The sequence below is a fragment of the Aythya ferina genome (genome assembly GCF_964211825.1).
Source record: "Aythya ferina genome assembly, chromosome: 21".
In the NCBI taxonomy this organism is placed as follows: Eukaryota; Metazoa; Chordata; class Aves; order Anseriformes; family Anatidae; genus Aythya; species Aythya ferina.
The window spans coordinates 7,959,482-7,973,047 of record NC_140319.1 but is presented as its reverse complement, the minus strand read 5'-3'; the positions used below and the strand labels follow the sequence as shown (position 1 = coordinate 7,973,047).

Sequence of the window (13,566 nt, the reverse complement as noted above, 5' to 3'; positions counted from 1 at the left end):
TGTATTTCAGTGGCACATAAGCAGGCAGGAGCTGTTTCTAGTTGGGATTTCTTAGGCAGCACCCTCATACTAAGATGCACCTTGAGAATTCTCTCTAGAATTTAGGCAGACCTGAAGGTGTTGCCATCTTGTGCCTGGGGACACAGCATGCAGTGATGTGCATCACTTGTTGGCCATTTTCCCTAATTCTTTATTAATCTTTCTCTGCAAGTTAATGAGGGAGATACATTGTCTTTGCCAAGAAAAAGAATCAGAAGTCTGAAGACAACAGCGTGCAAATTTTTAATCAGCAACTGTAGACTCGATTTCTCAACCTAAGCAAGCATGGGAGTATACCTTAGCAGTACGTGGGATGCTGTTTGAACACAGGGGAGGTATTCAAACAAACAGGAGATTATTTTTTTTCCTTCTCAAATGAAGCAGCTCCCCATTAATGTTGGTTTCCTACTGAATGAAAACCATCCCTCAGGAATTACAAGTGAGTTGTCTTTTTTACTCATTTCCTAACATACACAAGCATTTCCTTGAGTGCTTTTTTTTTTTTTCTTGGAGTGAAACAAAATAGGTGCATGTATCTTATCTGAGAGTGGGGAAGCAAAGAGTTAATAAAAGATTATCCCAGGTGGCTGAACACTTGAGTTGCAGTGAAAGGCTGGTAACATTCATTTAGCTCCTGTGCTGGTTTCTACCTGTCAGCAGCTCCTGATACACTACTATACAGGGAATAAAAAATGAGCTTGCTCAGACCAGAAGCAGCCAGCATCCTTAGGAACTTTCTGATGTTGCATTAAAGACCAACCTGCAACGTAATTTTTTATGATTTAAAAAAGGCTTTGGAAATATCAGTGATGTACATATGGTCTTTGCTGCTTCCTCTGGTATTTTGTTCACTTGATTCTCTCACTGGAATATGGATGATGCAAGCACCATTAAATGCCTCAGCCCAGATAAAGGTAAGGAGAAATGTTATTTTAACCACCTTAATATTACCTTAAACCACCTCTAGAGCGAGTTACACTATGGAGAAAAATAGAGTTAAGAGAGCTTTTTTGGACGCTTGTTTTGTAATTCAAACTTAAACCCTTAAAACAAATACGTAGCAGTTTCTTAAGGCAGCTTTTTGCTGTACCATACCTTTGCCTCCTGTTACCTCCAAACCTTAAATAATACATGTATTTCCAATGGCTGCTGCTTCCTGCATGAGTGCAAAGAGGCACCAGGTATATTTATGTCCCTTTTCTGCTTGCTGAAGTAGCTAGCTGTCACCATAAAGAAAGGCTTTCTATTTTTAACCATAGACCTTCTGCTACCCACATTAGAAGAGAGAAAAGAGACTCCGGTATTATTGCGAGTCAGCTGTATTGTGTTTAATATGTGATTTGCTTCTAATTAGATGGCTTCTTTGCACCCAGCAAATGAGTGCATAATATCAATTTGGATTGACGTTGTCCCCGGTGGAGTTATACCGGGGATGAATTCAGTCCTCCAGTCCCCTCTGTGATCTGCCTCAGGCTCTCATAACTCTGCTGCAGAAGTTATCTGCAGCTGGAACTTGGAGGCCAAACCTCTGGCTTCTGAAGAAATTTGCAACAATTCAAGACCAATTCTCTAAAACCCTGCTTTTATTTATGAAAAGCTTTATCTTCTAGTTGATTTATTTAGGCAAATATTGGCAAAACCCTTAACTGCGGTATATTTTAATTTAATCAAGTGTCTACTTGCTTGTCTGTGCGTATTTTCTATTTTATGCCTATTAAGCATGTGGTTTTGTGATAGTTACACAACAAGCACTGTGGCTCCGGTGTGTTGAGAAAACCTGCTCCGTGTGTGCTGGGTGCTGTTCTTCCAACACCTGCACAGCTGGGGAAAGCCGAGCAGGAACTGCCTCCCGGTGTTTCCAGCTAGTAGAGTACATCGCGACATGCTCCTGAGTATCCTGCTGGATCTGCTGGAGGATACACTCACTCAAGTTTGCTTTCCTTTTGTAATGTTTGCTTAAGGATCCTCACCAATGCTGTGCTGCTGCCAGGTGGTGTCGTTGTAAGCTGGGTGCTGGAAGCACGCTTCAAAGAAATGGTGTGGCTTAGAAGAACAGAGCTTCCAGGAGCTGAAGCTGCAGGCAGAACCTTTAATAGAGTTACTTTTTGAAGGGTGGCCACCTTCCTGCCACTCGTGGTCTCAAGAGGAAGTGCAGTTCCCCTCTCACTTGGTGTGAAGCGGTGGTGATGTAGCGTGGTTGCTGTCCTTGGGGTGAAAGTGGTCTCCACTTCCCCGTATGAGGAGGCCTGTGTTTGTGGTGAGCTGGCATTTGGTTACGAAACATCTCTTCCCATTGCCTTAGTTAGATCTGGAGCTGAGATCTGATGTCTTTCACCTGGAAAACAGAAGTGTTCTGCCTTCAGATCATCTGCTTGACATCAGGGCGACCTTATGAAAGTGACAGGATCCACATCATTTTAAAATTTAAAATTAGCTTATGTGTTGGTGGGTGACCGTATTGCATCGCCCTGGGACGGCCTTGGTGCACTCATTGTCTGTTGATGTTCCTATTTATGAGGGAGAGGAGCAGCTTTTCTTTCATTGATTTAGCAAGAGATTTAGGTTAAATATAATTAGGTCTGGAAAATGAAAATGTGGCCAGAACTCAGCTGAAGAAGCTGATACATCCAGCCTTCTTTGCTCCACGTGCGTGAGTGCAGTGGAGTGAGAGGAACAGTGCACATTGTATATTTGTTATGTAAAGGAAGGATCAGTGAACTAATTAGGTTAAAAAGGCTTATTTTTTTATTTAGAAAACACTTCAAGCCTGATTTCTTACTGACTCGCACCTTGTGCAGTCAATTGCACTTGTAAAAAGCAATTGAAACATGTATCTGAAGCTTAGTTCTTGACTCGCGTCAGTGGAAGAGCTCATCAAGCCCACTCCTCACAAGCAGAAATGACGACAAAGTCGTGCTTTGCAATAGAGATTTGAAATTTGCTGGAATGTGCCTTTGGCTTTCCTTATGCAGTCCTACCCATTTGTTACTGAAGAAATAACATCAAGTAACTAACATGAGTCTAAAAGTGTGAAACACTGGGAAGTAGAAAATAGGGTTTCTTTCTGAAAGCTCAGTGATTTGCCATACTTTTCACGTAGAGAGACATTTATCCAATTAATGGGGGCCTTTAGCATAGGAAATGATGAATGTCTCGCTCTTAAGACACTTCTAACAAGGAACATTTTAGCCGTGAGTCCTTGTCTAATTCTAGGTGTGTTAATTGGGAATTCTCAGTTGAGGAATTGCGTTGTCCTTGGTATAAATCAAAAGCAGCTTTTGTCTACGGCAAGGCATATGGGAGGAAGGTGTTGCTACGGCTTGATGCACATGCCAGTTCCTTTCAGGACTTCAGGAGGTGAACGTGAACCTAGCTCAGCTAGCAGGGGTGGCAGAGCACAGCTCAGCTCTCTGGCATGATGTGGCCAGGCACAGAGGGCGGGTGGGCCAGCCCTGTACACAGCAAAGTTCAGAAGCATCATTAAATGTGGATCCCTGTAAAACGTTTTCCCAGGAGCTCGCTTTCAGAGGTGAGCCTGCAGGCCAGCTCTTTCCAGCCTTGCAATGCCTGCTCGCCTCCTGGTTCTGCGCCCTGGGGGAGCGAGGCTGGCAGGCTGCTTTGGGCCAGGAGGGAGGGGATAGTGAGACCACAGCTAAAAATAGGAATAACCTTTTCTGTAAAAGCCCAGAAGCAATTACTTCCTGTATCTTTACCCTATCTACTGAGTCCAAGACTAAAAAATATTGGGCAATAAGCAGCATTGCTGACCTGCAGCCTTCAGGTGGCCCTCAGCTTGCCAGCCCTGTGCGGATGCTCCCTGGGCACTGCTTTTCAGCTTCCCCCTTGGGAATTTCAGCGGGTGGTTCCTGCATAAAGACAGAACATAATTATGATCATCTTCCAAGCCTGCAGAAAGACTTGCAATTAGCTTCTGAGATGTGCAGATGCTAGGTTCTGTAGAGTGATGTATTTTTGAAAGGAAGATGAGAAGCCGTTGAGTGAACATGCTTTCTCAATAATAGTCACAAATGTTAAAAATGTTTACGACAAAAGATGAAATCAAACCAATCTCCTCTCACCCCCTCCCCCCCCCCCAAAAAAAAAAAAAAAGAAAAAAAAAAAGAAAAAAGAAAAAAACACAACTCCAAAGTAATTGGAGTGGAACTTGAGGCAGGGATCTCACATGAAAGTGCATTTGCCTTATTTCAGCCTCCAGAGGACTGTTAACCTCCACCCTGCGCAGCCCGCACTGGAGTAACAGGCACCACTGGAAATGTCAGTGCCCTCCATCTCTGAAATCAGGTTTCTGTCTTCATGGCTCAGAGCACTTCATGCTCGTGTTCAGAAGAGAGGCCGACTGCGTGTTGTGGACTGTGGTGTACATTCGGGTAACATAGTGATTGCTTTACCCATTCGTTTCAGTTTAATGAGCAATCAGCCATTAAAATGTTAACAAGGTGCTTGAACATGAGCTTGGTGTTTTCTTACAAGGCAGGAACAAGAAAAAAAAAAAAAAGCTTTATTTTCTGAGAATAGCTGGTAGTTAATGAAAAGGATGCTGTCACCTCCCCACTACTCCTGCTAGTCTAAGGAAAATGTCCAAAACCATTTAAGTCCCTATGAAAGTGTTTCCTTGTTAACAAAGTTGAAAGCCAAAACATGGCTCTGAGCTAAATCTCATTTTCTTTAAGTTAGTGTGATACTGAAACGTTAGATAAATAATTCTTGTTCGTTGTGCCTGTCGGCAGAGGCTGGAGCTCTGCCATGGCCCCTGTGATAGGGAAGGGCCATGCCTGATCATCCTGATTCCCAGTAAGAAGCCACAGGGCTGGGAGGCCGATACGTTCCTGTACTGAACTTCCAGGGCACAGGACTTCTGGGCTCCCAGGTCGTTTAAATACAAGCCATCTGCTTTCTCATTTTTACACTGACGATCCGGATAGCTTGCTTTCAGCAATGGATGGGCTGACCAAGGGGCTGCAGAGGAAGCTGGCCACTCTGACTGGTTTGGGAGAAGTTTGGGATTTAGAATGAACTCCTTGTGATGATCCATCTCAGTAGCAGATGTCCTTTCTTAATGCCTCTCAGTCTGTCTGGTTTCCCTGCACCACCCTTTGAGTTCTGGATTCTTAAAAGTATTTTCTTAGAAGGTGCTCAGTAATACCGATGGGTATCTTCCCTGCCAACCTGCCTTAATCTCCCTTTCAGTGTTTATGACCCATGGCACTGAACAGATGGTAAAGTGCTGAAAGATCTTTAAATGGAAAGAGTTTAAGCTCTTACTTCTGTCAGTGTGGGGGGGTATTTTCTTGTACAAGCCAGAGGTTGGAAGCAATGACTTTAGAGCAACATCAAGTCTATCTCCAGAAGAAACTTCAAATCTTTATTTTACACCGACATTTGATCTACAGATGTACAAAATGTCATCAGTACAGCTTTGCAAGGAAAAAAAAATCAAATTTTTCCCATGAGCTCAAGGGAACTGAACACCATGGAGGGAGACGGGCTGGCTGCTGTGATTACATGGGTGCGGGTGCCGCTAACAAACGCTTACTCACACAAATAAAGTAAGAGATTTGCGGATCAGTTCATTTTAATAATGCAGATTTCCAGGGAGCATTGGGAGGCTCTGGACGTGTCCGTGTCCGTGGTTGGTGAGCCAAGGCAGCTGTGTCGGGGCTGGCCCCTCGGGATCCATGGCCTCACACAGCTGAACAGCGCAGCATTTAGGTAACACCTAATAGCTTGGCTCTGTTCAGAGCCTGTGCCGAAACGCTGCGCTTTGAAGCACGCAGGGTGGGAAGCAGAAGGCAGTAAACAACCGTGCTTCCACCTGCTGCCGTGCGGCTTTAATCCCAGCGGTGGATTTACTGCGCTTAGTGGGCTGCCCAGATGGCCTCGGCCGGCTGCTGTGGCCCCATGCCCACGCCAAAGGTCAGTGGAACACTTCCCGGGGAGGCGAGGAGCCAGCCGCCCGCCTCGCTCGGGGTTGTGGTGGGGCTGCTGCTGCTCTGAGCGACCCCGGGGAGCGTGGTTCTGACCCCGCACCCATCCCGGTTTTCCAGCCTTGGAAGTCAGCGGCGCCAGCCCAAAGGGATTGTTTGGGGAATTCTTAATGCGGCCAATGTGGGGTTTAGTTGCCTGATGAAAATAGAAATGATGACAGATGTTGTCTGTGCGCTGGCAGCATGTACTCGCTGCATCCCTCGTGCTGGGAGGCGAGTGGTCTTCACCCGGTGTCTGTGGCCCCTCTTGGGGTGTGTTGGGCTCGGAGCTGTGCCCTACCTCGGGTGTTGGTCTAGGCTGTGCTGAGTGATGCGCCTCTCGACCAGATGTTTGCTTTTGTTGTCTGCCTTCTGAAGCATCTCAGCACGTGGTGCTTCAGTGCCAGGAGCAGGCATACCACAATGAAGATGAAGACCTCAGGCAGAGGTACCCAAGGTGCAGCGGTTCTGTGATTGCTGCAGGTTTTCCAGGCTTTTTGCCCGGTGTTTGCAGGAAGTACAAAGGTGAGGAGAGAAGGAAGTGGGGAGAGAGCACACAGATAAATGGCACTGCACCAGATGGCATCAGGAGCTGTTGTTTCCCCCTTTAATTTTAGTACTTCTGCTGTGGGTTTGCAATCGTTTTCTTGTTACTCTGCAGCCATTAGGAGGATGATTTCCCTGGATGGGAAATAGCAATGCCTGTATTAGAGTCCGTATCTGTGTCACTAATTGCTGCCAATGTGTCTCTAAGTACTTTAGAGTCAGCCCTGGTGATGAGGTCAGGTTGGTAATCTGGTGAAGTGGGTCTGTAGTGTGAAGCATGCCTGTGCAAGGCCAGGCGGAGTGCAGAGCTGTGAAGTGACAAGCCTAATCCGGGCGGATTTGCTGGGCAGTTACAGCACCAGGCTGCAATGATCAATGGTCTGGCAGTCAATCTACCGACCATTAAAAACCAATTTATTACGTGCACCTGAGGTATCTTTTGTGCGAACCTCCGTAGCCAGCCGAAGGAGAGGAGTTGGCTCTGCACGCTGGTACCTGATGTACTTCCGGCTGCACTCAGCTGAATTTACCTCTCATGTTGCCTCTCTTTCGGTGCCTCATGCTTGAATCCTGATGTGTAGAAGGCACTAGAGAGAGCAGAGGCTGGACTAGGTATTGACTTTTCCTCCACTGCAATTTTTAGTCTTTTTAAGATGTTTCCCTTTCCTCAGCAGTAAACCATGCATGTTGGAAGTGAATCCACTCGTCCTGGTAGATTGCGTTAATCATAAACCCATTGCTTGGTGAGGACCTTCATTTTACTCGCTTCCCTCTCCCAAACCATATTTTTGGCAAGGTGCTGTGTCTGTGTGGTGGAGCCTGGCTCTTCTGCCACTGTTAACGTAAATAAGTTCTTTGACGAGGCCTTTGTCATTGCAGCATTGTTCTCCAGGTCTCCTGAACTCCCCTTTTAGCTAAGCCACAGGGCAGCCTGCAGGCTCAAACACTGTCGGTCTTCAAATCTTTTTGTGCCATGAACACCCTTTGGTACATTTGGAGAATAGTAAGTTTTTAAAGTGCCATGGGGAAACGTCTTTCATCTGCACCTTTTGTCAGGTGAGTGAGACTTTTCTTGGGATGTCAAGTGAGGCAAGAATAGAAACCCGTTTCAATAGGCTTATATCCTAAGTGCTCAGCTCAGTAGCTTAGGAGCTGGGAGAGGGATTAAGTCACGTTTAACCCTTTGTTATTTCCTGTTCCTTTCCCCCGCAGTTACCAATATCCAGCCACAATCAGTACTTAGAAGGGCTTGTTAGAACATCTCATTTTTCTCTGTTTGTGATCATCTTAGCAGGCCTGAAGGATGAGTTGATTGTGTCAGCTGAAAGGATTTACATTAACCTTCTCTTGGTAGGCCTCAGATTGCAAATCTGCCTTTAACTTCAGTGCCAGCTGCTGACATTTTGTTGTGTGTGTAACCTGGAAGGCTGCAAGCAAGCTTTCTGATCAGGCTGCAAGGGGAAAAAAAAGGAGCTAAACAAGCACAGTACTACTGGTTTATCGCAGAAGGTTGCCTTAACTCTGTCTCCTTGTAACTGAGACCATCGGCGTTGAGTTGTATCTGCAGGTAGTTAAGCTGACCTTTGTCAGGTCTCGTTCTGGCCCGTGCTAGACCTGGCTTCCTGCCCCAGAGGGCTGGGATCTGTAGGGGCTCGTGCCTGTAGCGTAGCAGTTTGCAGCCCCACATTTATACACAGCTCAGCGCTGCACAGAAGGCACTCCTCCTCCAATGGCAGAAGGGTGATGGGCTTGCTGTTGTCTCACCAAACTCCTCTTGAGTGAGACATTAGGGGAATGGAAGGCTATTTCCCCAGCGTTGGAACAAAGCTGAAAGCAACAGGGGGGTACACAGGCATATTGCTGCCTCTGATCCTTAGCCCAGACCCACTTTGTTTTTTCTTCAGGATAAATCTGTGGCCGAGCTCTGTGGCCAGCCTAACATCTGATTGCTGGACACAGGCAGTGAAATAAACATTGTGTACTTGGGAGTCAGGCATCTCCACAATTAACTGCGGTACTGCTTTCTCACACTGCGAAAGGAGGAGTGGGAAGCACTTAATGAGTATGTTTTAAACGGGCAATTTGTGTTCAGCTCGTTGAGCTAGAAGCATGTTGGGCTCCTTGTACAGATCACAGATGGCAAGAGCAATTGTATATTGTACTTAATGCAGATTAAGAGGTTGTGATAACGTAAATGACAGATTTCTGTATCTGGAGTGTATTGGATGTGTTTCAAAGGGAATGAGATAGTGACTTAGTGCTTTTTAAAAATTAATACTTACCTGCTTTTCTCTCTGCCAGTTTTCAAGCATTGTGTTCCTGGTTTCTGTGAGCAGCAGTTGTTCTGTACAGGGTAGCTGCCTGCCTTGGGTCCTAGGAGAGCATCCTCTATGGCGTTGTCTCAGTTTGCAGAGACATTTCTACACAGATTGTGAGATGGAAAGATGATGCTAACTAAGGAAAGGAAAAAAAAAAAAAAAAAAAAACACGCAATTTTTTTTAACCTTCTTATTTTTCTACAGCTGTAACATGTGTCACCTAAATCCCTTGACTGGATAGGGCAGAACACGGCTTTAGGATTAGTGCATACGGTGGATTTAGGATTTCAAGCAAACATGTTGCTTTGTTTCCAGCAAGTCTAGTTTTTCCTGCCTGGAGAGAAGTGTTCCTTCTTTTATCAGGCATGCCCATTAAAATATTGAGGATAACCTTCTGAGGAAAGGTGAAGATTTGTACAGTGATATTTCAAAGAGCTGGATGAGAAGAGGAGGTGATAATTCTTTTGTTTCAGAACTGGGAAGAGAGAGACCGAAGAGCTTAAGCACCTCGACACATTCACAGCGCAATGCAAGGGTGGCTTGGGAGGGCAGGGAGGAGACGAATTGTGCTATTAACTTTGCACTTATTTACTGCGATGGATATTGCTGGTTGTTTCTGAAGAGCAAGTAAAGCCACCAGCAGGAGTGGGACTTGCAAATCCGTCAGTCATCAGATGTCGGAGAGGGATCCGGCCCGCTGCGGAGCCGCTGCTGCCAGGAGGAAGCAGCATGGAGAAGGCAACAACTGTGAGCAGGTTCGGTGGCTCGGTGGCTGCTCAGCACCTGGTAATGTAGCACAGGAAAAGAACGTCATCAGGAGGCCTTTCTGTCCAGAAGTGGGTTCGTCTGCATGCCAGCTTGCCTCAGGGGCCTGAGTCCAGCCTGGGTTGTCTTTAAAATGCTGAACTGAAACTGAGCCCATCTTCCAAGCTAGACACATGGGCACGTCACCCCGAAAGAAAGGATTTTGCTGGTATTTTAATAGTCTGTACCTGAACTAGGAGGCTTGAATGTATTGTGAAACTGCTCTGTAACAGCCTGAACAATACCACTGGATTTTGGAAATCACAAATTATCCTGTAATGATTTTTCCTAACACTATTCCTATACCATTACACTGAAAAATTTGCAACTACTGAACCTTAATCTCTGCTAAGGCCTGTGGTGCTTGTGTTCACTTCTGAAGCTGCCTTTTGTCTCGGAAATGGATGCTCCAAAAAGTCCCTTGCTTCAAAATAAGTTTTCAGTTGCCCGCCTGGCTGAAGAATTTTTCTGGGTTGGCGGCAGTATCGTCGCTTCTCCTCGATGGAAAATAGGCCATCTTGGTAAGATGCAGGCTGAGCGCCTGCCACTTAATTGCTCAAGACACTATCATCTGGAAGGATTTTATGCTTAAATCTTGTTTAGTGACAACTTGGTCTAGAGCTGGTGGGGAGGAAAATAAGAACTCGAGACAAACCCTGGTCCCAAGTTATTTCACAGCATTTAAGTCTTTGCTAGGGTGCTATTCGGTCATCAAGAACCTCTCAGTTATGTTTCCGTTATTGTTTTCTTTTAATTTCTCTGGAAATGTAGCTGCAGTGTTGTACACTTTGGCTTGTGTGGACTTCTGAAATTTTCCATCTTCTCCCTCTCTCTCTGTACCCAGGAAGACAGGTTTGCCCTCTGGTCTTAGTTGGAGAATTTGTACAACTCTTCACTCTGTTTTTTCATGCAATATTTGTCTTGTCTTCCATCTTTGAAGCAAGCTTTTGGAAGTATTCCTGTTGTCTTCTTCCACAGTAGGCCACTGAAGTCTTGTAAGATTATTTTTATATATACTGGCGTGTAGTTGCAATGTCCTTAAGCTTCACAACTGTCTGAGAAAGGTCACTTTTTGTTTCCTAGCAGCCTTTCTTCTCTAAAGTTAATAAAAGCAGTACAGCTAGCTGGAAATGGCTAGAGAAATACTATTTTTCCTGTTCCAGTAGATGGATTTTAATAAAAGCCTTCCTGTAACACTCGTGCCCGGTGAGGCCATCTGCAGTGGCCTCAGTCGGGAACACCTGTTGAGTTGGGAGCACTTCTTGTCCCACTTGTCACCAAATATTTTCTCAACAAGAGAGCTGCAGGCATAGACAGCTTAGAAACTAATGGGAACTTCTGCAGGGGCTCAGAGATGCAGAAACAGCGCTGCGGCGTTTCCTCAATCCAGATGGCTGAGGGACTCCAGGTCAGGAGCGATGGAGAGCTGACAGGCTGACTTCCAATTAAGACTTCAATTCCAGCAGGATTTACAGGATCGTTTCTCTCGTTAATGTCTCCTTCTGTAGGGGCTGTGCATTTTCGTGATGGGCTCAGTCTTGCATTCACACTGGTATGCAGCAAAAACACTGTCCCAACCATTGCTGGCAGAATTATACGGATATGTGTTCTTTCAAAGATACTGTGAGATTATTATGATACTTTCATTTTATTTTTTTGGCCAATTAAAAGAATATTAGAGAGTCCTGAAATTTAGTGAGTCTTGAGTCAGTGAGAGCAAGCAGATGAGTAAAAGTTCTGGCACTAATACTGAGATGGTTGGTTTAAAGGAGAGAAAAGGCCTGCTCACAAGGCTTTAGGAATGCAAAGTCCTGTGTGTAGACAGAAAACGCCTTGAGCTGACTCTTGACTATGCCACTGCTGCGTGACAGTGTCTGGTTGTCTGGGGTGTTTTGGGTTGGTTGGGGGCTTTCTGTTGTTTGGTTGGGTTTTGATTTTTCTGTGTCTCTGTGTGTACCGGACCTTGGTCATGCATCTTTTGACAAAGCTGCTCTGTGTATAAAAATACTCAAGTGACTCAATCCCTCTAACTTCTCCTTATTTTCACATGCTGAAGTACTCCCACACCTCCCCACATGTACACCAACTCCCCAAAACTACAAAAGGACAATAATGCTACTGAACCATAAATAAGTGACAGAGGTGAGAACATCTTTCTAACAATACATGTGAAATGGGGCTTTTTTTCCTTCTGTCAGGATAAATTGTAGGGATTTATGATCTGTATAGTTCTGTTATTATAGTTCTGTTATTAATTGTGTCCAGCAAGACTTCTACATACTGCAGCAGCTCAAATTGAGCACTTGGAATGGGAATGGAAGGATATGTACCTTGTGCCAATTCTGACCTAGGACTTCATACCTATTAATATGAGAATGGAAACTTTCACGTTTACAGAGTAGTTCACAGATGCCAAGAGTCTGTTTGATTTTGTGATCACATCACATAACCTCTTACAGCAGACAGTACAGGAAAGTTTACCCGTTGACTTGAATTGGTAATTGAGCAGCTTGTTGTTTTTTTCTTTCCTGTAAAGGTGATTTTAAGGGGAACAAAATCTGACTGACTGATATCACTTTATTTTCTTTTCAGTGGAAAGATGTATGAGTTCCATGCAAGCTGGCACCCAAATGATCAAGCTCCGTGGCGGTTCCAAGGGACTGGTCCGCTTCTATTACCTGGATGAGCACAAGTCATGTATTCGCTGGAGACCGTCTCGAAAGAATGAGAAAGCCAAAAGTGAGTGTCAGCCACGGAGCCTTTCCTCTGATTCCTCCTAAGATCTTTTAAGCAAGCCAGCATGAAAGGTTTGGTGCAGGTGATCAAGTGAAGTGTACTTGGATTTAAAGAATGTATTTCATAATGATTAACAGTTGATGATTTAGTTTCCTTATTCCATAAGTATGACCTAGTGCAAAAGCAGCAGAAAGCTGCATGTGTTCACAGCTTGTTCACACTTATTTCTTTACATTAAGTTGTCCATTATTTTTATTTCCAGTGCAGTGCAGCTAGGGTTTCCTTGTGCCGTACACTTTGGGAAGAGGTGATGAGAGACAGTACTGGAAGTTGTGTGTGAGTGAGTGTTGGTTCATTGTGATCCCAGTAAGAAATGCTCTCAGACTGCAGTTACTAGGCTATTTAAGGAGATGTGTGAAACTGCATGGGCAAAGAAGCAGTACAGGGGAGATGGCATGTCTGGGTGCAACATCAGCTGAAAATTAGTTTGGGGAGAGGGCCTATTACTGTTCTCTCCCTAGCAACTGCTAGTTACCTACTTTTGGCATAGAGACATTCAATAATGCAATCTTTGTTCTACTGGTCAGTTTTTCCTTTTAAGCTCTAGCCATTTGTCTGTGTATAATATTCTGTCCAGCTGCACAGTAGCCATACCATAGCAAACAGATGTCTGTTCCTTATAATCTCCAGAGAACAATGGAACAAAGCAAAACAAAATTTGTCCTTTTTTTAAAAAAAATTATTATTATGATTAGAATTTCTCTTCTCTCAGCTTGGGAACAGGAACATTACAAGAGAAATAAATTGTTCATGCAATTATTAGATACACAGGCTGTGAATGTTTATCATCTGCACATCTCTACATTAAACCAGAAAGTAGAACTGGAATTTACTGATAAGATGAATCACTGTTCTGACCAACTGCAGTCTTTTTTATGCTCTGTTTGACCTCTCAAAGAGGTAGAAATTCTGATCTTAGAGGAATGCGTGGAACTGAATTCTCATCTGTTTTGTCCTTGTACCTAGGGAGGAAGGAAAGTGCCTGTCAGATAAAACCACCTTGCCTGGACTGGGCATGCCTGATCCTCTCTGCCCTTAGCACGAATTAGGGCAGGGATGGTATTCACAGCGCGGTGGAC

At 44.8% G+C, this 13,566-nt stretch overlaps 1 protein-coding gene across 1 annotated transcript in view; it reads left to right on the top strand.

Moving 5' to 3' along the window:
* The first annotated feature begins 664 nt into the window (after window positions 1–664).
* PLCH2 (phospholipase C eta 2) overlaps window positions 665–13,566 on the top strand; it is a 44,787-nt gene continuing 31,885 nt past the window's right edge. The window contains exons 1-2 of the mRNA XM_084494690.1: window positions 665–953; window positions 12,284–12,430. Coding sequence (XP_084350816.1) covers window positions 911–953; window positions 12,284–12,430 — 190 coding nt within the window. The 5' untranslated portion in view covers window positions 665–910. The remainder of the gene's footprint in view (window positions 954–12,283; window positions 12,431–13,566) is intronic.